The following is a 24,836-nucleotide window of genomic DNA, read 5'->3' on the forward strand; positions in this document are numbered from 1 at the left end:
GTAATTAAAACAATTAGCTGATTTTACAGAGTTATCTCCCTGTAGTGTTAGTGTACTTAAAAGAAGAATGTGTCTCAGGAGACAAATGTCCCAACTCTAGGTTTGTTATTTTCTTAGTTATAAAAGGACATAACTTGAGAACAGTCAATGACTCTGACAACATTGGAACTCTGTCTGTGAACTTTGGTTCTAAGCATTGTGTGCAAGTTTTATATAATTTGGATAAAGCAAACTGAACTTTGGAAATGAAAATGGGACTAATGGATACATCAGGGGCTTAAAAAACAGTCAGTTAAAATCAGATCTTATAACAACAAGAAGGAATGTGGTACCTCTGAGTCTTTATCTTGTTTATAGGCATTTTGTTCCGTCATAGTATCGATTTTCTTTGCGATGTTCCCTATGGACCATTTCTGTTTGTTGATGGAACTCCTTCGTGTACTGAGCTTTCTCTTGTTCCAGGGACATCTTTAATTCAACTGTCTGTTTGAAAAGAAAATACAGTTTTAGAATATTTATTTAGATATGAAAGTATGTGGTCAGGAGAAAACTGGTGGATTTACATATTTTTAAAAGAAAAGCCGACTATAATACGGTGTGGGTTTTCACATTTTGAGAGCTGTTCAGTTGCTGTAATTGCTTACATCCACCTTGTTTGAACTTTGGCTAATAGGTGTGTCTGACATTGGCAATTATAACATATAACATCCAAAATTAAATGATTCATAAATATCAATAACACATTGGAAATTGTATAAAACATATACCTCTGCCTCATGGTCTTTCTGGATATGTTTTTGTAACAATTCCAGTTCTCCAAGCTGTTGTTTCAGTAGTTGATTAGCTAGTACAACTTCTCTTAATTCATGGATCTGTTTTTCCATCATATGGATTTTCTGTTAAAAATATCATGTAAAAATTTAATTAAATTGTGTTAACTACAACTAAAACCAGCAAATAAAAAAAACTAGAGAATATGTTTTCTTTTACCATTAAAATCACAACATGATTATTTATTGAAAAAGCCATTTCAGAATCTAAAGCATTTATTGTATTTTTACAAGAGTACACCAAAATATTGTAATTTGCTGACACATAATAAATAAAGTAAGTCAATCAAAGAAGTGACATTTTATTATTTTGTGTGTTATACAATGAAAATTCCCATTATAGCTCAGATTCTGAAAAGTGAATTGACACACTCTTTATCAATGAATGAATTAATGTGGTTCCCAACACTTTTACTAAATTTACTTTGGCTTGTTTAATTGTCATAAAATTTCGACGAGGTATTTACTTTGACCCTTTGACAAAAATATAAAGATTTCAAAAAATTTCAACCAACCAATTTATCAAAAAAATTACACTTGTTCATTAACATAGCAGTTTGACAAACACTAGTTTTGATCATTGAGAAGCTTAATATTCCCCTTAACAATACACTGTAATTAAAACAATTAGCTGATTTTACAGAGTTATCTCCCTGTAGTGTTAGTACTTAAAAGAAGAATGTGTCTCAGGAGACAAATGTCCCAACTCTAGGTTTGTTATTTTCTTAGTTATAAAAGGACATAACTTGAGAACAGTCAATGACTCTGACAACATTGGAACTCTGTCTGTGAACTTTGGTTCTAAGCATTGTGTGCAAGTTTTATATAATTTGGATAAAGCAAACTGAACTTTGGAAATGAAAATGGGACTAATGGATACATCAGGGGCTTAAAAAACAGTCAGTTAAAATCAGATCTTATAACAACAAGAAGGAATGTGGTACCTCTGAGTCTTTATCTTGTTTATAGGCATTTTGTTCCGTCATAGTATCGATTTCTTTGCGATGTTCCCTATGGACCATTTCTGTTTGTTGATGGAACTCCTTCGTGTACTGAGCTTTCTCTTGTTCCAGGGACATCTTTAATTCAACTGTCTGTTTGAAAAGAAAATACAGTTTAGAATATTGATTTAGATATGAAAGTATGTGGTCAGGAGAAAACTGGTGGATTTACATATTTTTAAAAGAAAAGCCGACTATAATACGGTGTGGGTTTTCACATTTTTGAGAGCTGCTCAGTTGCTGTAATTGCTTACATCCACCTTGTTTGAACTTTGGCTAATAGGTGTGTCTGACATTGGCAATTATAACATATAACATCCAAAATTAAATGATTCATAAATATCAATAACACATTGGAAATTGTATAAAACATATACCTCTGCCTCATGGTCTTTCTGGATATGTTTTTGTAACAATTCCAGTTCTCCAAGCTGTTGTTTCAGTAGTTGATTAGCTAGTACAACTTCTCTTAATTCATGGATCTGTTTTTCCATCATATGGATTTTCTGTTAAAAATATCATGAAAAAATTTAATTAAATTGTGTTAACTACAACTAAAACCAGCAAATAAAAAAAAACTAGAGAATATGTTTTCTTTTACCATTGAAATCACAACATGATTATTTATTGAAAAAGCCATTTCAGAATCTAAAGCATTTATTGTATTTTACAAGAGTACACCAAAATATTGTAATTTGCTGACACATAATAAATAAAGTAAGTCAATCAAAGAAGTGACATTTTATTATTTTGTGTGTTATACAATGAAAATCCCCATTATAGCTCAGATTCTGAAAAGTGAATTGACACACTCTTTATCAATGAATGAATTAATGTGGTTCCCAACACTTTTACTAAATTTACTTTGGCTTGTTTAATTGTCATAAAATTTCGACGAGGTATTTACTTTGACCCTTTGACAAAAATATAAAGATTTCAAAAAATTTCAACCAACCAATTTATCAAAAAAATTACACTTGTTTATTAACATAGCAGTTTGACAAACACTAGTTTTGATCATTGAGAAGCTTAATATTCCCTTAACAATACACTGTAATTAAAACAATTAGCTGATTTTACAGAGTTATCTCCCTGTAGTGTTAGTACTTAAAAGAAGAATGTGTCTCAGGAGACAAATGTCCAACTCTAGGTTTGTTATTTTCTTAGTTATAAAAGGACATAACTTGAGAACAGTCAATGACTCTGACAACATTGGAACTCTGTCTGTGAACTTTGGTTCTAAGCATTGTGTGCAAGTTTTATATAATTTGGATAAAGCAAACTGAACTTTGGAAATGAAAATGGGACTAATGGATACATCAGGGGCTTAAAAAACAGTCAGTTAAAATCAGATCTTATAACAACAAGAAGGAATGTGGTACCTCTGAGTCTTTATCTTGTTTATAGGCATTTTGTTCCGTCATAGTATCGATTTCTTTGCGATGTTCCCTATGGACCATTTCTGTTTGTTGATGGAACTCCTTCGTGTACTGAGCTTTCTCTTGTTCCAGGGACATCTTTAGTTCAACTGTCTGTTTGAAAAGAAAATACAGTTTAGAATATTTATTAGATATGAAAGTATGTGGTCAGGAGAAAACTGGTGGATTTACATATTTTTAAAAGAAAAGCCGACTATAATACGGTGTGGGTTTTCACATTTTTGAGAGCTGTTCAGTTGCTGTAATTGCTTACATCCACCTTGTTTGAACTTTGGCTAATAGGTGTGTCTGACATTGGCAATTATAACATATAACATCCAAAATTAAATGATTCATAAATATCAATAACACATTGGAAATTGTATAAAACATATACCTCTGCCTCATGGTCTTTCTGGATATGTTTTTGTAACAATTCCAGTTCTCCAAGCTGTTGTTTCAGTAGTTGATTAGCTAGTACAACTTCTCTTAATTCATGGATCTGTTTTTCCATCATATGGATTTTCTGTTAAAAATATCATGTAAAAATTTAATTAAATTGTGTTAACTACAACTAAAAACCAGCAAATAAAAAAAACTAGAGAATATGTTTTCTTTTACCATTAAAATCACAACATGATTATTTATTGAAAAAGCCATTTCAGAATCTAAAGCATTTATTGTATTTTACAAGAGTACACCAAAATATTGTAATTTGCCGACACATAATAAATAAAGTAAGTCAATCAAAGAAGTGACATTTTATTATTTTGTGTGTTATACAATGAAAATCCCCATTATAGCTCAGATTCTGAAAAGTGAATTGACACACTCTTTATCAATGAATGAATTAATGTGGTTCCCAACACTTTTACTAAATTTACTTTGGCTTGTTTAATTGTCATAAAATTTCGACGAGGTATTTACTTTGACCCTTTGACAAAAATATAAAGATTTCAAAAAATTTCAACCAACCAATTTATCAAAAAAATTACACTTGTTTATTAACATAGCAGTTTGACAAACACTAGTTTTGATCATTGAGAAGCTTAATATTCCCTTAACAATACACTGTAATTAAAACAATTAGCTGATTTTACAGAGTTATCTCCCTGTAGTGTTAGTACTTAAAAGAAGAATGTGTCTCAGGAGACAAATGTCCCAACTCTAGGTTTGTTATTTTCTTAGTTATAAAAGGACATAACTTGAGAACAGTCAATGACTCTGACAACATTGGAACTCTGTCTGTGAACTTTGGTTCTAAGCATTGTGTGCAAGTTTTATATAATTTGGATAAAGCAAACTGAACTTTGGAAATGAAAATGGGACTAATGGATACATCAGGGGCTTAAAAAACAGTCAGTTAAAATCAGATCTTATAACAACAAGAAGGAATGTGGTACTCTGAGTCTTTATCTTGTTTATAGGCATTTTGTTCCGTCATAGTATCGATTTCTTTGCGATGTTCCCTATGGACCATTTCTGTTTGTTGATGGAACTCCTTCGTGTACTGAGCTTTTCTCTTGTTCCAGGGACATCTTTAATTCAACTGTCTGTTTGAAAAGAAAATACAGTTTAGAATATTTATTTAGATATGAAAGTATGTGGTCAGGAGAAAACTGGTGGATTTACATATTTTTAAAAGAAAAAGCCGACTATAATACGGTGTGGGTTTTCACATTTTTGAGAGCTGTTCAGTTGCTGTAATTGCTTACATCCACCTTGTTTGAACTTTGGCTAATAGGTGTGTCTGACATTGGCAATTATAACATATAACATCCAAAATTAAATGATTCATAAATATCAATAACACATTGGAAATTGTATAAAACATATACCTCTGCCTCATGGTCTTTCTGGATATGTTTTTGTAACAATTCCAGTTCTCGAAGCTGTTGTTTCAGTAGTTGATTAGCTAGTACAACTTCTCTTAATTCATGGATCTGTTTTTCCATCATATGGATTTTCTGTTAAAAATATCATGAAAAAATTTAATTAAATTGTGTTAACTACAACTAAAACCAGCAAATAAAAAAAACTAGAGAATATGTTTTCTTTTACCATTGAAATCACAACATGATTATTTATTGAAAAAGCCATTTCAGAATCTAAAGCATTTATTGTATTTTACAAGAGTACACCAAAATATTGTAATTTGCTGACACATAATAAATAAAGAAGTCAATCAAAGAAGTGACATTTTATTATTTTGTGTGTTATACAATGAAAATCCCCATTATAGCTCAGATTCTGAAAAGTGAATTGACACACTCTTTATCAATGAATGAATTAATGTGGTTCCCAACACTTTTACTAAATTTACTTTGGCTTGTTTAATTGTCATAAAATTTCGACGAGGTATTTACTTTGACCCTTTGACAAAAATATAAAGATTTCAAAAAATTTCAACCAACCAATTTATCAAAAAAATTACACTTGTTTATTAACATAGCAGTTTGACAAACACTAGTTTTGATCATTGAGAAGCTTAATATTCCCTTAACAATACACTGTAATTAAAACAATTAGCTGATTTTACAGAGTTATCTCCCTGTAGTGTTAGTACTTAAAAGAAGAATGTGTCTCAGGAGACAAATGTCCCAACTCTAGGTTTGTTATTTTCTTAGTTATAAAAGGACATAACTTGAGAACAGTCAATGACTCTGACAACATTGGAACTCTGTCTGTGAACTTTGGTTCTAAGCATTGTGTGCAAGTTTTATATAATTTGGATAAAGCAAACTGAACTTTGGAAATGAAAATGGGACTAATGGATACATCAGGGGCTTAAAAAACAGTCAGTTAAAATCAGATCTTATAACAACAAGAAGGAATGTGGTACCTCTGAGTCTTTATCTTGTTTATAGGCATTTTGTTCCGTCATAGTATCGATTTTCTTTGCGATGTTCCCTATGGACCATTTCTGTTTGTTGATGGAACTCCTTCGTGTACTGAGCTTTCTCTTGTTCCAGGGACATCTTTAGTTCAACTGTCTGTTTGAAAAGAAAATACAGTTTAGAATATTTATTTAGATATGAAAGTATGTGGTCAGGAGAAAACTGGTGGATTTACATATTTTTAAAAGAAAAGCCGACTATAATACGGTGTGGGTTTTCACATTTTTGAGAGCTGTTCAGTTGCTGTAATTGCTTACATCCACCTTGTTTGAACTTTGGCTAATAGGTGTGTCTGACATTGGCAATTATAACATATAACATCCAAAAGTAAATGATTCATAAATATCAATAACACATTGGAAATTGTATAAAACATATACCTCTGCCTCATGGTCTTTCTGGATATGTTTTTGTAACAATTCCAGTTCTCCAAGCTGTTGTTTCAGTAGTTGATTAGCTAGTACAACTTCTCTTAATTCATGGATCTGTTTTTCCATCATATGGATTTTCTGTTAAAAATATCATGAAAAAATTTAATTAAATTGTGTTAACTACAACTAAAACCAGCAAATAAAAAAAACTAGAGAATATGTTTTCTTTTACCATTGAAATCACAACATGATTATTTATTGAAAAAGCTATTTCAGAATCTAAAGCATTTATTGTATTTTACAAGAGTACACCAAAATATTGTAATTTGCTGACACATAATAAATAAAGTAAGTCAATCAAAGAAGTGACATTTTATTATTTTGTGTGTTATACAATGAAAATCCCCATTATAGCTCAGATTCTGAAAAGTGAATTGACACACTCTTTATCAATGAATGAATTAATGTGGTTCCCAACACTTTTACTAAATTTACTTTGGCTTGTTTAATTGTCATAAAATTTCGACGAGGTATTTACTTTGACCCTTTGACAAAAATATAAAGATTTCAAAAAATTTCAACCAACCAATTTATCAAAAAAATTACACTTGTTTATTAACATAGCAGTTTGACAAACACTAGTTTTGATCATTGAGAAGCTTAATATTCCCTTAACAATACACTGTAATTAAAACAATTAGCTGATTTTACAGAGTTATCTCCCTGTAGTGTTAGTACTTAAAAGAAGAATGTGTCTCAGGAGACAAATGTCCCAACTCTAGGTTTGTTATTTTCGTGGTTATAAAAGGACATAACTTGAGAACAGTCAATGACTCTGACAACATTGGAACTCTGTCTGTGAACTTTGGTTCTAAGCATTGTGTGCAAGTTTTATATAATTTGGATAAAGCAAACTGAACTTTGGAAATGAAAATGGGACTAATGGATACATCAGGGGCTTAAAAAACAGTCAGTTAAAATCAGATCTTATAACAACAAGAAGGAATGTGGTACCTCTGAGTCTTTATCTTGTTTATAGGCATTTTGTTCCGTCATAGTATCGATTTCTTTGCGATGTTCCCTATGGACCATTTCTGTTTGTTGATGGAACTCCTTCGTGTACTGAGCTTTCTCTTGTTCCAGGGACATCTTTAATTCAACTGTCTGTTTGAAAAGAAAATACAGTTTAGAATATTTATTTAGATATGAAAGTATGTGGTCAGGAGAAAACTGGTGGATTTACATATTTTTAAAAGAAAAGCCGACTATAATACGGTGTGGGTTTATCACTTAAAGTTTTCAAGTTATATTCATTTGAAAATTTTCGAAAATAAAATCCCATAGGGTTCCATAGTAAACCCCTCCCTTCTTTTGGCCTCCAAAATACCCCTTAATAGACCCCAATGCACAAACTAACGATTGATGTCTCACCTAGACAAGCAGTTTTGGAGAAAGGCTGCAGACATGTTCATTTTTCAAAGTGGCGGAAGAAGAAAAAGAAAAAGAACTAGATTTGCCATTGCAAGCAATAGCGGATGGCACCCTTCCCCCATTGCAAAGTATCATTTTTTGTAAAGTTTCATTAAGTTTGGAGCATTTTGATATTTTAGACATTATGTTGTTTCCATGGTTACGGCGGCCATTTTGAAAATTCCAACTTCAAAAAACAACTCTGCATATACCAGTGACCATTTCTGTAAAGTTTCATCCAGTTTGCAGCATTTTTATTTTTTTCGAAATTTTTGACCTTTTTGCATTGTTTCCATGGTAACAACAGCCATTTTGGAAATTCCAAATCCAAATACCACATCTTGCAAAGTTGCTCATCATAACTGTGAAATTTTATTAAGTTTGGAACATTTTGATATTTTTGAAATTCTTGGAGTAGTTTCCATGGCATCATAGTAGTTCCAATGGAGTAGTTTCCATGGCATCATAGTAGTTCCAATGAGTGCCAAAATCATCCAACACCTGTATATAGTGGGCACCTACATTGTATCAAAATATAATGATTCTGAGTTAAAGCATATCCAAATAGTTCACCAAAACCAAAACCTGGATTTTTTCACGTTTGTTCCGTTTCCATGGTTACGGCAGCCATCTTGAACCATTCCATGCTTCGTGCACAACTTGACATGGGCAAGGGGTACAATCAAAATCACTTGATGGATATACACACACCGGAAGTTAGTCGAACTCGCCGCTTGAAAGGTTAGTAGTTGCATTTTCTTGTTTATATCAATTAAATTTTGATTAATAAGTTGGCACATCCAATGTCGGATAGTATGTAGTTTTAAAATACACAATTGTTTTTGCTATAAAGCGTGCAGTTATTGCAAACACTTCGACACAGTTCCAAATTTTCGACGAATTTTTGTGTCGATGTGTTAGCATTAACTGCACTATTTCCAGCAAGGATAATTGTGTATTTCAAAACAAGATAGTATCCGACATTCGGTGCACTACCTTATTTATTAAATTTTATTGATATAAACAAGTAAATACGACTACTTACCTTTCAAGGGGTCTGCTCGACTGTTACTTCCGGTGTGTATATATCCATCACGTGATTTTGATTGTACCCCTTAGGCCAGACTTTTTTTATTATCTGTTTAACGAGATCCGCCGACTCCACCTTTCCCGATTTTAGAATAAAAATTAAAGTAGTGCTTCTTACTTTTATTATTATTTTTCCCGCAGACTGTAACGAAATCCTCAGAAAAAAATAAAATGTGTTGTTCACGATACTCGCTTTCAGTCAATTTCGTTATCGGTAATATTTAATTTTTACCAAGTCAATGAAACAGCAATTTTCATTTAAAAGTAAAAAAATTCAAGGCATAAACGATATATTTTCTTCTAAAAGATTTTTAAGCTGGTGGCATGCTTTTCATACTTGTCACCAAGGAATTGTATATTTAAAGCCTTTTAAATATACAATTCCTTGTTGTTACACGAGAGCGTACATCAAATCATTTTAACTTTCGGCAAAATCAGTTATTACTTCATCAGAACTTGATGAAACTAGCCTAAAGTAAACTTGTATTCCATGTATTGCATTAGAAACGTCATATTCCTTTCCAAATAGCGTATCAAACATCGTTTATTTTTGTAAATTTTTCTTTGTCCGACATTTAAATTTGTAGAACTACGGATCGGAATCGGGATTTCATCGGAAACGGACCCGCTATGACCGAAATCCGGATTCTTGCGATAATGACTACAGACGCATGAATGGCACTGCTGACAGACAAAAATTGATCCCAAAAGGGAAAATTACGCATTCCACACGCATAAACATACTTTTGGTTAGATCTTCTTGATTAATGTAAATATTTCCATGTATAAACATTGTTTCAATTTATAGGTTAAAGTTGCTTAACTCTGGGATTATTACACCAGAGACGTATATACACATGTGTATATATATGTCTCTGCATACACTAAGAGGTTCCTGACTGGGTGACTGGCATATACATATATAGTGTATATGCAGCGAGGTTGATATATTTGAGTGGTGCCATGGATCTATATTAGTGGAAATACAGAATCAAAACATAGTGTTTATGTTTATATTAATAGAAGGGTTAACCAGAGACATATATAAACTATATGTATTTATATTTCTCTGGGTTAATATACTCGTCTGTTCTCATTTCATTGTTCTTGTATTTTGATAAGTCACTTATTATGGTTTTATTTTTATTTTTAGTGTCGACTGGACCAATTTTGCACTTTTATTTTTTTTTTATTTCGCCCCCTCGACCCTAATTTTTTACAAATTTTCTCGTTAAACAGATAAAATAAAAAGTCTGGCCTTGGGGGTGACCCCCAGGGAGTCACTATAGTAGAGTTCCATCAACATTGGTCAATTAGATTTCGAGAAATCGCCTGGACAAAATTTGTTGCAAGAAAAATAATAAGAAAAAAAAGAAACGTAGAATAACAATACGTCACCCCAACTCCGTTGAGGGTGCCATAAAAAGAAGAAGAATAATAATAAAAACTAGAATTGCCATTGCAAGCAATAGCGGATGTCACCCTTCCCAAATTGCCACTAAGCGGCAGCCATTTCAAAATTGTTGAATAGTGAATGCACATATATGCATGGCAATACATCTTTCTGTAAATTTTCAGTATGTTCAGAGCATTTTAAAAAATTTCACATATCTGCTGTTTCCATGGCAACGGCAGCCATTTTGAAAATTTCAAAGTCAAAAGTTTCATCTTTACTTGCCAGTTAACAATAATATCAAATTTGATCAAGTTCAAAGCATTTAGAGAATTTTTCACTTTTTTGCAGTTTCCATGGCAACGGTGGCCATTTTGGAAATTCCAAAGTCAAAAGTCTCATCCAGACTTGCCAGTCAACAATCATATAAAGTTTGATCAATTTTGGAGCATTTTGAAATTTTTGAAATATTTGGTCCTGTATCCATGGTAACAGAGTAGTTGCAATGATTGTCAAAATCATTCAAAACCTGTATATAGTGGACAACTATATTGTGTAAAAATTTGATGATTTCAAGTTCAAGCATACCAAAATAATTCACCAAACCCTGAGGTTTTTAGAGCATTTTGACACTTATGCACTGTTTCCATGGTAACGGCAGACATTTTGGAAATTCCAACGCCAAATTACGCATCTACCAATGTTGCTCATCGTTACTATGAAGTTTCAAAAAATTTGGAGCATTTTGAAATTTTTGAAATTTTTGGGGTAGTTTCCATGGCAACATAGTGGTTCCAATGATTGCCAATATCATCCAAAACCAATATATGGCTGGCACCTACATTGTGATAAAATATGATGATTCTGAGTTTAAGCATCTCTAAATTATTCACAAAACCAAAAACTGGAATTTTTCACAATTGTTCCGTTTCCATGGAAACGGCAGCCATTTTTTATGGTCTTAGACCCTACTGCAACCCGAAATTTTGTGTTCCTCCTTATAGTGCATTATCATTAAGATTGGTTCCATTTCACTCCAAAAAACCTGTCGGACAAAAAAAGGTGGAAGAATAATAATAACTAGAATTGCCATTGCAAGCAATAGCGGATGTCACCCTTCCCCCCATTGCCACTAAGCGGCAGCCATTTCAAAATTGTTGAACAGTGAATGCACATATATGCATTGCAGTACATCTTTCTGTAAATTTTCAGTACATTGAGAGCATTTTAGAAAATTTCACATTTTTGCTGTTTCCATGGCAACGGCAGCCATTTTGAAAATTCCATAGTCAAAAGTCTCATCTATACATGCAAGTTAACAATAATATTAAGTTTCATAAAGTTTGGAGGATTTTGAAAATATTTGACATTTCCGCAGTTTCCATGGCAACGATGGCCATTTTGGAAATTCCAACTTCAAAAGTCTCATGCAGACTTGCCAGTCAACAATCCTATAAAGTTTCATCAATTTTGGAGCATTTTGAAATTTTTGAAATTTTTGACATTTTGATTGGTTCCTATGACAACAGACACTATTCCCAAAATTAAATGGCAGATACCACATTGGTATATGGGAGGGACCATACCATCAAAGTTTAAATCAATTTGACCTACCATTTTAAGAAAGTATATGCCACTTTTAGGTTTTTGGACCATTTTGACCTGTTTTGCATTGTTTCCATGGTAACGGCAGACATTTTCGAAATTCCAACGCCAAATTCTTTATCTACCAATGTTGCTCATCGTTACTGAGAAGTTTTATAAAATTTGGAGCATTTCCATATTTTGGAATTTTTTGGTGCAGTATCCATGGCAACATAGCAGTTCCAATGATTGCCAAAATCATCCCAAAGCAGTATATGCCCGGCACCTACATTGTATCAAAATATAATGATTCTAAGTTAAAGCATTTCCAAATAATTCATCAAAACCAATAATAATATAGTGAAAAAGAAACAGAGGAATAGCAATATGTCACCCGACATTGTCGATCGGGTGACATAATAACAAAGAAACATAAGAAAAGCAATATGTCACCCGACATTGTCGATCGGGTGACATAATAATAAGAACTGAGCACAAACAAAAAGTCTCCAAACTTTGTTGGCGAGACTTAATAACTAATTCAAGTAATATTTTTTCATTGTTTTTTTAAAGTAACCCTTTATCTCTATACTCCTTTAAAATCTAATGAATTCTTTATATTATGATATAAAATGATGTTAAAATTCATGAAAACAACATTTTAGTCCATGCTTCTATTGAAATTTAAAATAACTCTAATAATTATAGGGAGAAAGTGGATTTTCTTAGAATTATTTTTCCTTTTTTGTTAAAACTATCAGAGACATATAGTACATTCAAGCCCCCATACCCCCCCCCCCCCCCCCCCCCCCCTTTTGCCCGAAAATCAAATGGTTTCTACCTTAGCCATGGTCTATAGACTTTGAGAATGTTGCATAAGTTTGTAATTTAGGTCAGTTCAAGGGAAACTATTCATTAACAAGAATGTGTCCAAAGTACACGGATGCCCCACTTGTACTATCCTTTTCCATGTTCCATGGACCATGAAATTGGATAATAATCTAATTTGGCATTAAAATTAACCAGATGCTCTGCAGGGCGTAGCTTTATACAACCGCAGAGGTTGAACCCTGAACGGTTGGGGCAAGTATGGACACAACATTCAAGCTGGATTCAGCTCTAAATTTGGATTGTGATTAAATAGTTGACACAGCATAGGTTTCTGACACAGAATGACTGTGTTCTAATGAACTTAAAATTTTTGTTTTCTCTTAGAGCAATTCACTATGCTGTTGAATATTAATCCTCTCAAAACAAGAATGTGTCCTCAGTACACGAATGCCCCACTCGCACTATCATTTTCCATGTTCAGTGGACCGTGAAATTGGGGTAAAAACTCTAATTTGGCATTAAAATTAGAAAGATCATATCATAGGGGACATGTATACTAAGTTTGAAGTCGATTGGACTTAAACTTCATCAAAAACTACCTTGACCAAAAACTTTAACCTGAAGCGGGACAGACGGACGGACGAACGGACGGACGAACGAACGGACAGACAGACGGACGGACGGACGCACAGACCAGAAAACATAATGCCCCTCTACTATCGTAGGTGGGGCATAAAAATGTTTGAAGAAATTTTCTTTTTTATTTATGAAATTTCAAATGAGAAAAATTGAACCCAATTTTTTTAATCACATCCCCCTTTCCCTTATTCCAAAACTAATCTCAATTAAAATTTCTAATGGAGTTTGCAACAATAACTACTCATTTAAATACATCATAAAATATTAAGATGTAAAAAAAACTGCTTGTTATCACTGAATGTTATTTATTATAATTTATCAGTTGGTAGTAAAAAGTGAATATACATTGTATATTGTATATAACAAAGATTTAAGTTGATTCTGGACAAAGAAAGATAACTCCAATTAAAAAAAAATCTTGCTATTGCACAATATTTTGCAATTAGATATTTCTTGCTTACTATTCTGGACAAAGAAAGATAACTCTTAATTAAAAAAAAATTTGCTATTTCACAATATTGTGCAATTAGATATTTCTTGCCATTGTGCAATACTGTGCAATTGAAAAGACTTGCTATTGCACAATACTTAATATAATAATTTTAGATCCTGATTTGGACCAACTTGAAAACTGGGCCCATAATAAAAAATCTAAGTACATTTTTGGATTCAGCATATCAAAGAACCGCAAGATTTCAATTTTGTTGAAATCAGACTAAGTTTAATTTTGGACCCTTTGGACTTTAGTGTACACCAATTTGAAAACAGGACCAAAAATGAAGAATCTACATACACAGTTAGATTTGGTATATCAAAGAACCCCATTTATTCAATTTTTGATGAAATCAAACAAAGTTTAATTTTGGACCCCGATTTGGACCAACTTGAAAACTGGGCCAATAATCAAGAATCTAAGTACATTTTTAGATTCAGTATATCAAAGAACCTAACTGATTCATTTTTTGTCAAAATCAAACTAAGTTTAATTTTGGACCCTTTGGACCTTAATGTAGACCAATTTGAAAACGGGACCAAAAGTTAAGAATCTACATACACAGTCATGACAGTTAGATTCGGCATATCAAAGAACCCCAATTATTCAATTTTGATGAAATCAAACAAAGTTTAATTTTGGACCCTTTGGGCCCCTTATTCTGTTGGGACCAAAACTCCCAAAATCAATACCAACCTTCCTTTTATGGTCATAAACCTTGTGATTAAATTTCATAGATTTCTATTTACTTATACTAACGTTATGGTGCGAAAACCAAGAAAAATGCTTATTTGGGTCCCTTTTTGGCCCCTAATTCCTAAACTGTTGGGACCTAAACTCCCAAAATCAATACCAACCTTCCTTTTGTAGTCATTAACATTGTGTTTAAATTTCATTGATTTCTATTTACTTAAACTAAAGTTATTGTGCGAAAACCAAGAATAATGCTTATTTGGGCCCTTTTTTGGCCCCTAATTCCTAAACTGTTGAAACCTAAACTCCCAAAATCAATCCCAACCGTTCTTTTGTGGTCATAAACCTTGTGTCAAAATTTCATAGATTTCTATTAACTTGAACTAAAGTTATAGTGCGAAAACCAAGAAAATGCTTATTTGGGCCCTTTTTGGCCCCTAATTCCTAAAATGTTGGGACCAAAACTCCCAAAATCAATACCAACCTTCCTTTTGTGGTCATAAACCTTGTGTTAAAATTTCATAGATTTCCATTCACTTTTACTAAAGTTAGAGTGCGAAAACTAAAAGTATTCGGACGCCGGACGACGACGACGACGCCGACGCCGACGCCAACGTGATAGCAATATACGACGAAATTTTTTTCAAATTTTGCGGTCGTATAAAAAGATCATACTATAGGGAACATATGTACTAAGTTTCAAGTTGATTGGACTTCAGCTTCATCAAAAACTACCTTGACCAAAAACTTAAACCTGAAACTCCCACTTTCATTTTCTATGTTCAGTGGACCATGAAATTGGAGTCAAAAGTCTAATTTGGCTTTAAAATTAGAAAGATCATATCATAAGCAACAAGTGTACTATTTTAGTTTCAAGTTGACTGGACTTCAGCTTCATCAAAAACTACCTTGACCAAAAACTTTAACCTGAACGGACGAAAGGACGCACAGACGGACCCACCGACGGACGAATGAACGGAGCCACAGACCAGAAAACATAATGCCCCTCTACTATCGTAGGTGGGGCATAAAAAAGGATTTTACTCAAATTTTGTCACTTCTTATAGAATACATGTAAGACATTTATTGGTCCTGAACTAAGGACATTCTCAGGATATTCACAGGATATACCAGGATTATCCCAGGGCCAACTCAATGCAAGCAAATCTGTAAATCCTGACATCAGGATAATTTCCTGAGACCAGGACCTGAGAATCCTGAGCACAGGATTATCACAGGATTTTCTACTAGGATATTTATGGTCTGGATGGTCTCTGGAAATCCCTGGAATATCCTTGTTCCAATACCGTCCCATGTGTAACCCTATCTCAGGATCAGAATATCTCAAGATTGCCCTGTGATTTTTTTCAAGATTATCCTGAGATATCCTGGGAATATCTTGTGATATCCTGCACCATTTTCACAAGGGTCTAAGTTTAAGAAAGTATAATTTCAGTTCTTCTAAAAAACCATGCAAAACAAAACATTGATCAACTTGCTTGCTATGTCGGAGTTTCAGTCATTTTTATATATGGACCATAATTTGCTATTGGGCTCGTTTCCTATAACTATAGAAAAGTGATAAAATTGTGAATTACTGTAAGAAAAGTTTTAACTACATCTAAAGATGCCATTATTTCTATCAACATACAAGTGTATGCTACTCTTCCCTAGAAAAAAATTTGAAATTAACAAATTTCAAAGATTATACAACCGTTTTTTTTGTATCGTTTCTCGCGTTACTTTTCGCTTCCTAAGTGCATAACGCTGACTGATTTATAGATAATCGTCACCCGCAAATTCGTAACTTTTGCTTTCAAATAACAAAGAACATCGACCAATAAGAATAGTGAGAAGAAAATACCAAGAACTATTAGTATTTCTGTAGCAGGTGTATGAACACTGTCGTTACTTTGGTTTCCCATTTCATAACGCAAATTTTAGATGGTTTAATCTGCTTTGTTGTAAAAGAATTCTTTGCAACAATATGCAAATATGAACTCTCATGAGATGTTCAAACAGGTAAATCAGAGATGATTTACATTCTTGTTTTGTTCTCCGTAATAATTAAGTTAGAAAATGACGTTATCGTTATGCGTTACATTTCACACGAAACAGAAGTCAAGTTATTTATTAAAATTGTTTTTGTCATTGAGTTCTAATCATTTCCGGTCATACGTGAAACATGCGACTAACATGTGATCACACCCTTACAGCCAGATATACAAAAAACTAGGTCTAAACATTGTTTTTGTTTCCAACGGGATGTTAGCAAACATAATCTGTAGACTTGTTTCGTCTGGTTTAAAAAAGGAAAATACAATTTTCAAAGAGATTGCGCTGGGGGTCTATTATTTTTCCTATGTGCATAATGTTACATACGATCTTGTGTGTAAATAAATGCCCAATGACTTGACAAAATCGATTTCAGATTTGACCGACATTTCAACACACTTCGTTTCTCAATAACGATGTAAAGTGTCCTTGGAAAATTCAATCGAAATTACGTCTCTTATCATGGTGCCCATGTTCGTTGGATTGATTTTGCTTCAGCAGTAAATATTACTGGATATTTTAGGTGAATAAAGATAATTTAATAAAAAATACATGTTACTATACCGTTACACTTGGAATGTACAAAGTTGGTATCTTTGTCACAATTTTTAATTAATTTTTTTTATTCATGTTCTGCAAACACTTTTCAGAAACGCAATAAAGTTGTCAAAGGAGAAGTAAACTTTTACCATGCATGACTTGAAAGGAAGTAATTTATTGATTTTAGCCCACTAAAGTAGGTTAAAATGTGGAAACCATGTAGATGGTGTACACTTGTCACAAATATCACATGGTGCCTATTTTAAAGATTCTAATTCCAAGTTAAGTTTTTTTCTTTACTGGATTTAAAGAATTTTACATTGCCAATGATTTGGAATAAATTGTATATAACTGGAATTTCAAAACCAAATATAAATACATTTTTTTTGGCTAAAACATCAAGATACGATTATGGTATCCTGTATCAATGAAAAAAATATGGAAATTCCTGGAAATTGTACTAATTGTTTTCAAAACAAGCACATATTTAGGAGTTTTATAATACTGTTACATTTAAGATGGATTTTAAGAAAAAGTATACTGTTCAGATTATTTTAAGCAGATTTTGCAATAAAATAAAACTAAACAAGAATGTGTCCACAGTACACGGATGCCCCACTCGCACTATCATTTTCTATGTTAAGTGGACCGTGAAATTGGAATAAATTCTCTAATTTGGAATTAAAATTAGAATGATCTTATCAAAGGGAACATGTATACTAACTTTCAAGTTGATTGGACCTCAACTTCATCAAAAACTACCTTGACCAAAAACTTTAACCTGAAGCGGGACAGACGGACGAACAGACAGATGGACGGACGGACGGACAAACGGACGCACAGACCAGAAAACATAATGCCCCTCTACTATCGTAGGTGGGACAGACGGACGAACAGACAGACGGACGGACAGACGGACTGTGGACGAAAGGACGCACAGACCAGAAAACATAATGCCCCTCTACTATCGTAGGTGGGGCAAAAGTGCTTTCGGTTTCTTATGGTTTCCTGTCGCGTTTAAATAAAACTTTAATTTAACATTGAAAATAGATTTTAAATATTAACATGAAGCAAGTAACACTAGTAATGGTGTTCATTTATGTCTTTTGAAATATATTGTGCAAAATAAAGAAAATAAAGATTGGTTTCCTGTTAAGTTTCCTGTCACGTAAACGGTGAATCAAAATGTATTAATTTTTTCTCGAAAAACTCAATTGTTCCATTAATACTATTCTAACACCAACACAACCCACAGAATAAAAGTTAAAGTTTTCGAACTTGTAAACTAGAGGCTCTAAAGAGCCTGTGTCGCTCACCTTGGTCTATGTGAATATTAAACATAGGAAGCAGATGGATTCATGACAAAATTGTGTTTTGGTGATGGTGATATGTTTGTACATCTTACTTTACTGAACATTCTTGCTGCTTACAATTATCTCTATCTATAATGAACTTGGCCCAGTAGTTTCAGAGGAGAAGATTTTTGTAAAAGATAACTTAAGATTTACAAAAAATGGTTAAAAATTTACTATAAAGGGCAATAACTCCTAAAGGGGTCAACTGACCATTTCGGTCATCTGACTTATTTGTAGATCTTACTTTGCCGACATTTATTGCTTTTTACAGTTTATCTCTATCTATAAAAATATTCAAGATAATAACCAAAAACAGCAAAATTTCCTTAAAATTACCAATTCAGGGGCAGCAACCCAACAACGGGTTGTCCGATTCATCTGAAAATTTCAGGGCAGATAGATCTTGACCTGATAAACAATTTTACTTCATGTCAGATTTACTTTAAATGCTTTTGTTTTTGAGTTATATGCCAAAAACTGAATTTTACCCCTATGTTCTATTTTTAGCCGTGGCGGCCATCTTGGTTGGTTGGCCGGGTCACGCCGCACATTTTTTAAACTAAATATCCCAATGATGATTGTGGCCAAGTTTGGTTTAATTTGGCCCAGTAGTTTCAGAGGAGAAGATTTTTGTAAAAGATTACTAAGATTTACGAAAAATGGTTAAAAATTGACTATAAAGGGCAACAACTCCTAAAGGGGTCAACTGACCATTTCACTCATGTTGACTTATTTGTAAATCTTACTTTGCTGAACATTATTGCTATTTACAGTTTATCTCTATCTATAATAATATTCAAGATAATAACCAACTAGGGGCTCTCAAGAGCCTGTGTCGCTCACCTGTTAATGTGTTTACTGATGTCGGCCATCTTCGTTGGTAGGCGGGGTCATTAGACACTTTTTTTTAAAATAGATACCCTAGTATTATGATTGTGGCCAAGTTTGGTTAAATTTGGCCAAGTCGTTTTAGAAAAGATTTTTATACAAGTTACAAAAATGACGAAAAGTTGTTCAATATTGACTATAAAGGGCAATAACTCCTTAAGGGGTCCTCTAACAATTTTGATCATGCTGACTTATTTGTAGATCTTACTTTGCTGAACAGTATTGCTGTTTACAGTTTATCTCTATCTATAATAGTATTCAAGATAATAACCAACCAGATGCTCCGCAGGGCGCAGCTTTATACGACCGCAGAGGTTGAACCCTGACCGGTTGGGGCAAGTATGGACACAACATTCAAGCTGGATTCAGCTCTAAATTTGGATTGTGATTAAATAGTTGACACAGCATAGGTTTCTGACACAGAATGAATGTGGTCTAATGAACTTAAAAAAAAATGTTTGCCTTTGAGCAATTCACTATGCTGTTGAATATTAATCCTCTCAAAAAAATGCTTGAAGAAATTTTCTTTTTATTTATGAAATCTGAAATGAAAAAAATTGACCCTCCAATTTTTTTTTCACATCCCCCTTTCCCTTATTTCAAAACTGATCTCAATTCAAATTTCTAATGAAGTTTGCAACAATAACTACTCATTTAAATACATCATAAAATATTAAAATGTAAAAAAAGTGCTTGTTATCACTGAATGGTAAAGATTGTTTTGATCTATCAGTTGGTAGTAAAAGTGAATATACATTGTATATTGTATAAAACAATGATTTAAGTTGATTCAACTACTATCTGGACAAAGAAAGATAACTCCAATTGAAATCCAATTGGAATTTCTTGCTATTGCACAATATTGTGCAATTAGATATTTCTTGCTATTGTGGAATACTGTGCAATTGAAAATATTTGCTATTGCACAATACTGTGCAATTGAAGATTTCTTGCTATTGCATAATACTGTGCAATTGAAGATTTCTTGCTATTGCTGAATACTGTGCAATTGAAAATTTCTTGCTATTGCACAATACTTAATATAATAATTTTGGATCCTGATTTGGACCAACTTGAAAACTGGGCCCATAATCAAAAATCTAAGTACATGTTTAGATTCAGCATATCAAAGAGGACCAAGAATTCAATTTTTTGTTAAAATCAAACTTAGTTTTAATTTTGGACCCTTTGGACGTTAATGTAAACCAATTTTAAAACGGGACCAAAAATTAAGAATCTACATACACAGGTAGATTTGGCATATCAAAGAACCCCAATTATTCAATTTTTTGATGAACAAAGTTTAATTTTGGACCCTGATTTGGACCAACTTGAAAACTGGGCCAATAATAAAAAATCTAAGTACATTTTTAGATTCAGCATATCAAAGAACCCCAAGGATTCAATTTTTGTTATAATCAAACTAAGTTTAATTTTGGACCCTTTGGACCTTAATGTAGACCAATTGAAAAGGGGACCAAAAATTAAGAATCTACATACACAGTTAGATTCGGCATATCAAAGAACCCCAATTTATTCAATTTTTGATAAAATCAAACAAAGTTTAAATCTGGATGGACCCTTTGGGCCCTTTATTCCTAAACTGTTGGGACCAAAACTCCCAAAATCAATACCAACCTTCCTTTTTGGTCATAAACCTTGTGATTAAATTTCATAGATTTCTATTTACTTATACTAAAGTTATGGTGCGAAAACCAAGAAAAATGCTTATTTGGGTACCTTTTTGGCCCCTTATTCCTAAACTGTTGGGACCTAAACTCCCAAAATCAATACCAACCTTCCTTTTGTGGTCATAAACATTGTGTTTAAATTTCATTGATTTCTAGTTACTTAAACTAAAGTAATTGTGCGAAAACCAAGAATAATGCTTATTTGGGCCCTTTTTTGGCCCCTAATTCCTAAACTGTTGGAACCAAAACTCCAAAATCAATCCCAACCTTTCTTTTGTGGTCATAAACCTTATGTCATAATTTCATAGATTTCTATTTACTTAAACTAAAGTTAAAGTGCGAAAACCAAAAAAATGCTTATTTGGGCCCTTTTTGGCCCCTAATTCCTAAAATGTTGGGACTAAAAACTCCCAAAATCAATCCCAACCTTCCTTTTGTGGTCATAAACCCTTGTGTTAAAATTCAATAGATTTCTATTCACTTTTACTAAAGTTAGAGTGCGAAAACTAAAAGTATTCGGTACGACGACGACGACAACGTGATAGCAATATACGACGAAAAAATTTTCAAATTTTGCGGTCGTATAAAAACTAAAATTTCCTTAAAATCACAAATTTTAGGGCAGCAACCCAACAACAGGTTGTCCGATTCAACTCAAAATTTGTCGAGGGGATATATCTTTATTCTGATGGACATTTAAATCTTGAAAGATTTGCCCTAAATGTCTTAGTTTCAAAGATATAAAGCAAAACCTGCTTTTTACCACTATGTTCTAATTTTAGCCATGTCGGCCATTTTGTTTGGCAGGCTGGGTCATCGGGACACATTTTTTAAACTATAAACCACAATGATAATTGTGGCCAAGTTTGGTTAAATTTGGCAAAGTAGTTTTGGAGGAGAAGATTTTTAGAAAAGTTACAAAAAATGACAAAAAGTTGTTAAAAATTGACTATAAAGGGCAATAACTCCTTAAGGGGTCCAACTGACAATTTTGGTCATGTTGACTTATTTGTAGGTCATTACTTTGCTGAACATTATTGCTGTTTACAGTTTTATCTCTATCTATAAATAGTATTCAAGATAATAACCAAAAACTGCAAAATTTCCTTAAAATAACCATTTCACAGGCAGCAACCCAACAACGGGTTGTCCTATTCGTCTGAAAATTTCAAGGCAGATAGATCTTGACCTGATCAACCATTTTACCCCATGTCAGATTTGCTCTAAATGCTTTGGTTTTTGAGTTATAAGCCAAAAAACTGCATTTTACCCCCTATGTTCTATTTTTAGCCATGGCGGCCAATCTTGGTTGATTTGACAGGTCACGCCACACATTTTTTAAACTAGATACCCCAAGGATGATTGTGGCCAAGTTTGGTTTAATTTGGCCCAGTAGTTTCAGAGGAGAAGATTTTTGTAAAAGTTTACGGACGACGGACGCCAAGTGATGAGAAAAGCTCACTTGACCTTTCAGGTCAGGTGAGCTAAAAAGGATACAAAAAGAAACCAAAGGCCGAATACCAAATTATGGTCCATATACTGGGATTTGATTGGACAATAAGAATTGACATGAATTGAATTTAATGTTTATTGTCCAAATCAAATTCCAGTGAATAGTAAACCAAACATCCAAACAAAATTAGCAAGCAAGTTAATTAATGATTTGTTTTGCATGCTTTTATAGGAAGCTGTAAAATATTAAAAATTTAACCAGAGTGAATGTATTGTTTCCTGGTAGGAAAAACAGTCTATTTATAATTAAAATATGGAAAAAAACTTTTAACAAATTTACTTCTTGTTACTATATTATGATCATACACAAGCTTCTGTCCAAGTTTGAAACAAATATAGTTTTAAGAAAGTTATTAGTAAATTATTCAAGTCATATGAAACGAGTGACCAGTTAAAAAATAAGGTTATTCCAATTCTTGAACCATGCATACAAATCATAAACTTAGTCATCTGTGCACCATTTATCAATTTTTTCAAATAATTTTGTTTGTCAATTTTTTTTTTTACAATCGATCAGTTATATGGCGAAAATATCGCAGGTAATTAAAGTTCGTTTTAAAAAGTGTTTTGAAGCAGAAGTTTAATGATTGTCACCTGTTTGTCAACAATTACAAAAAAAAAGCATGGAATTGAGCACGTGTTTAACATGTAAAATCAGAAAATAGTTTATCTTTAAAGGACATCCATACGTATTGCGATCACTGGATTTTTACAAGATGGTTCACACCGAGGTCACTTTGCATACAGAAAATATGTCGGGGAATTGCTTCCTGGAAGGAAGCAATTAAAATTAAAGTAAACTTCTTCTAAATATTACCAAATTAAAGAATTTCTTCAGAAAAAAGAATATGTACATAAGTTTTATAATAAAAACTATCCATTGAGTTATAAAAAAATAAATATATGCATTATTTTTTTTAATTTGAGGTTTCTTATGAAAGGAAAGTGCGAGTTTCAGGTTAAAGTTTTTGGTCAAGGTAGTTTTTGATGAAGTTGAAGTCCAATCAACTTGAAATTTCGATATTATGAGTTTGGCTGTCCCTCTGGTATCTTTCATCCTCTTTTGAACCTGTGGTATTATCGGTTTTATTTTAATGCCAAATTAGATTTTAACCCAATTTCATGGTCCATCGAACACGTTAAAATGATAGTTCGAGTGGAGCATCCTTGTACATCCGTCATCGGGTACATTCTTGTTATATAGTAAACAGGACTATTATACTCCACCTACCCATTGAATTTGTGTCAATCTTCATTACAATGCACAAGCAAACAACCAAACAAAGTTTGGCAAGCAAGGCATTTAAACTCTTGGATTGCATGCCTTAATATTCTAACTGTAAAACTTTTAAAACTTTAACCACAGAGTGAATATTAAGTTCCCGGGAGAAAAACTAAATCCATTTACAAGTAAAATTTGGAAAAAAATGGCAATTTTATTTTTAAAAAATATACTTCTGGATACTGTCTTAATGATCACAAGCAAGCTTCTGTCCATGTTTGGTACAAATACATGATAGTTTAAGAAAGTTATTTAAATTTCAAAAAAACATTAACCACAGAGTGAGTATTTGTTGACGCTGCCGCCGATGGGATGAAGGATTACTATGTCTTGCTCTAAGGCTCGACAAAAATATTTGTCCAATATATGCAACCTCTCATTCTAAAAGAAGAAATATTTAGTTGACAAATCTAGTTTGGAGCTCAATTCACCAATAAATATATTGGTTAAAAAATCAACAGTACTCTATTATCATATTATCAATTATTGGTAAACTGTGGGTTCATTATTATTCGTTGGATACAAATTTTCGTGGATTTCGTGTGTTCAACGAAATATAGATTTTCTACAAAACAGTATGCAGAGTTTGCCAGAACCAAGAAATCAAAAAGCCAAGAATATACAAGTTTTCATCAATCACAAAAATTGATCACCACGAAATGAATCCACAGTATTACACTTAGAAGACTAACTTACCTGTCGTTCATGCTGGTGTCTTTCCTCATCCAACTGCTTCTGGAATTCTCTCGCTTGTTTTTCTCTTACTTCTTTTGATTTGTTCAAATCTGCTTCTACCCTTTCCAT

General features: G+C 32.8%; 1 protein-coding gene across 1 annotated transcript; it reads right to left on the bottom strand.

Annotated features, from left to right (window-relative positions):
* Positions 1 to 351: 351 nt before the first annotated feature.
* LOC139505147 (centrosomal protein of 112 kDa-like) lies at positions 352 to 24,836 on the bottom strand (the record flags this gene model as incomplete). The annotated part of the gene is made up of 11 exons (XM_071294933.1): positions 352 to 483; positions 768 to 896; positions 1,775 to 1,924; positions 2,209 to 2,337; positions 3,214 to 3,363; positions 3,647 to 3,775; positions 5,088 to 5,216; positions 6,168 to 6,242; positions 6,527 to 6,655; positions 7,532 to 7,681; positions 24,729 to 24,836. Coding segments are annotated over 11 exons (1,410 nt in total), but the record flags the coding sequence as incomplete, so codon positions are not given.

The sequence above is a fragment of the Mytilus edulis genome, unplaced genomic scaffold, assembly GCF_963676685.1.
Source record: "Mytilus edulis unplaced genomic scaffold, xbMytEdul2.2 SCAFFOLD_487, whole genome shotgun sequence".
Taxonomy (NCBI): domain Eukaryota; kingdom Metazoa; phylum Mollusca; class Bivalvia; order Mytilida; family Mytilidae; genus Mytilus; species Mytilus edulis.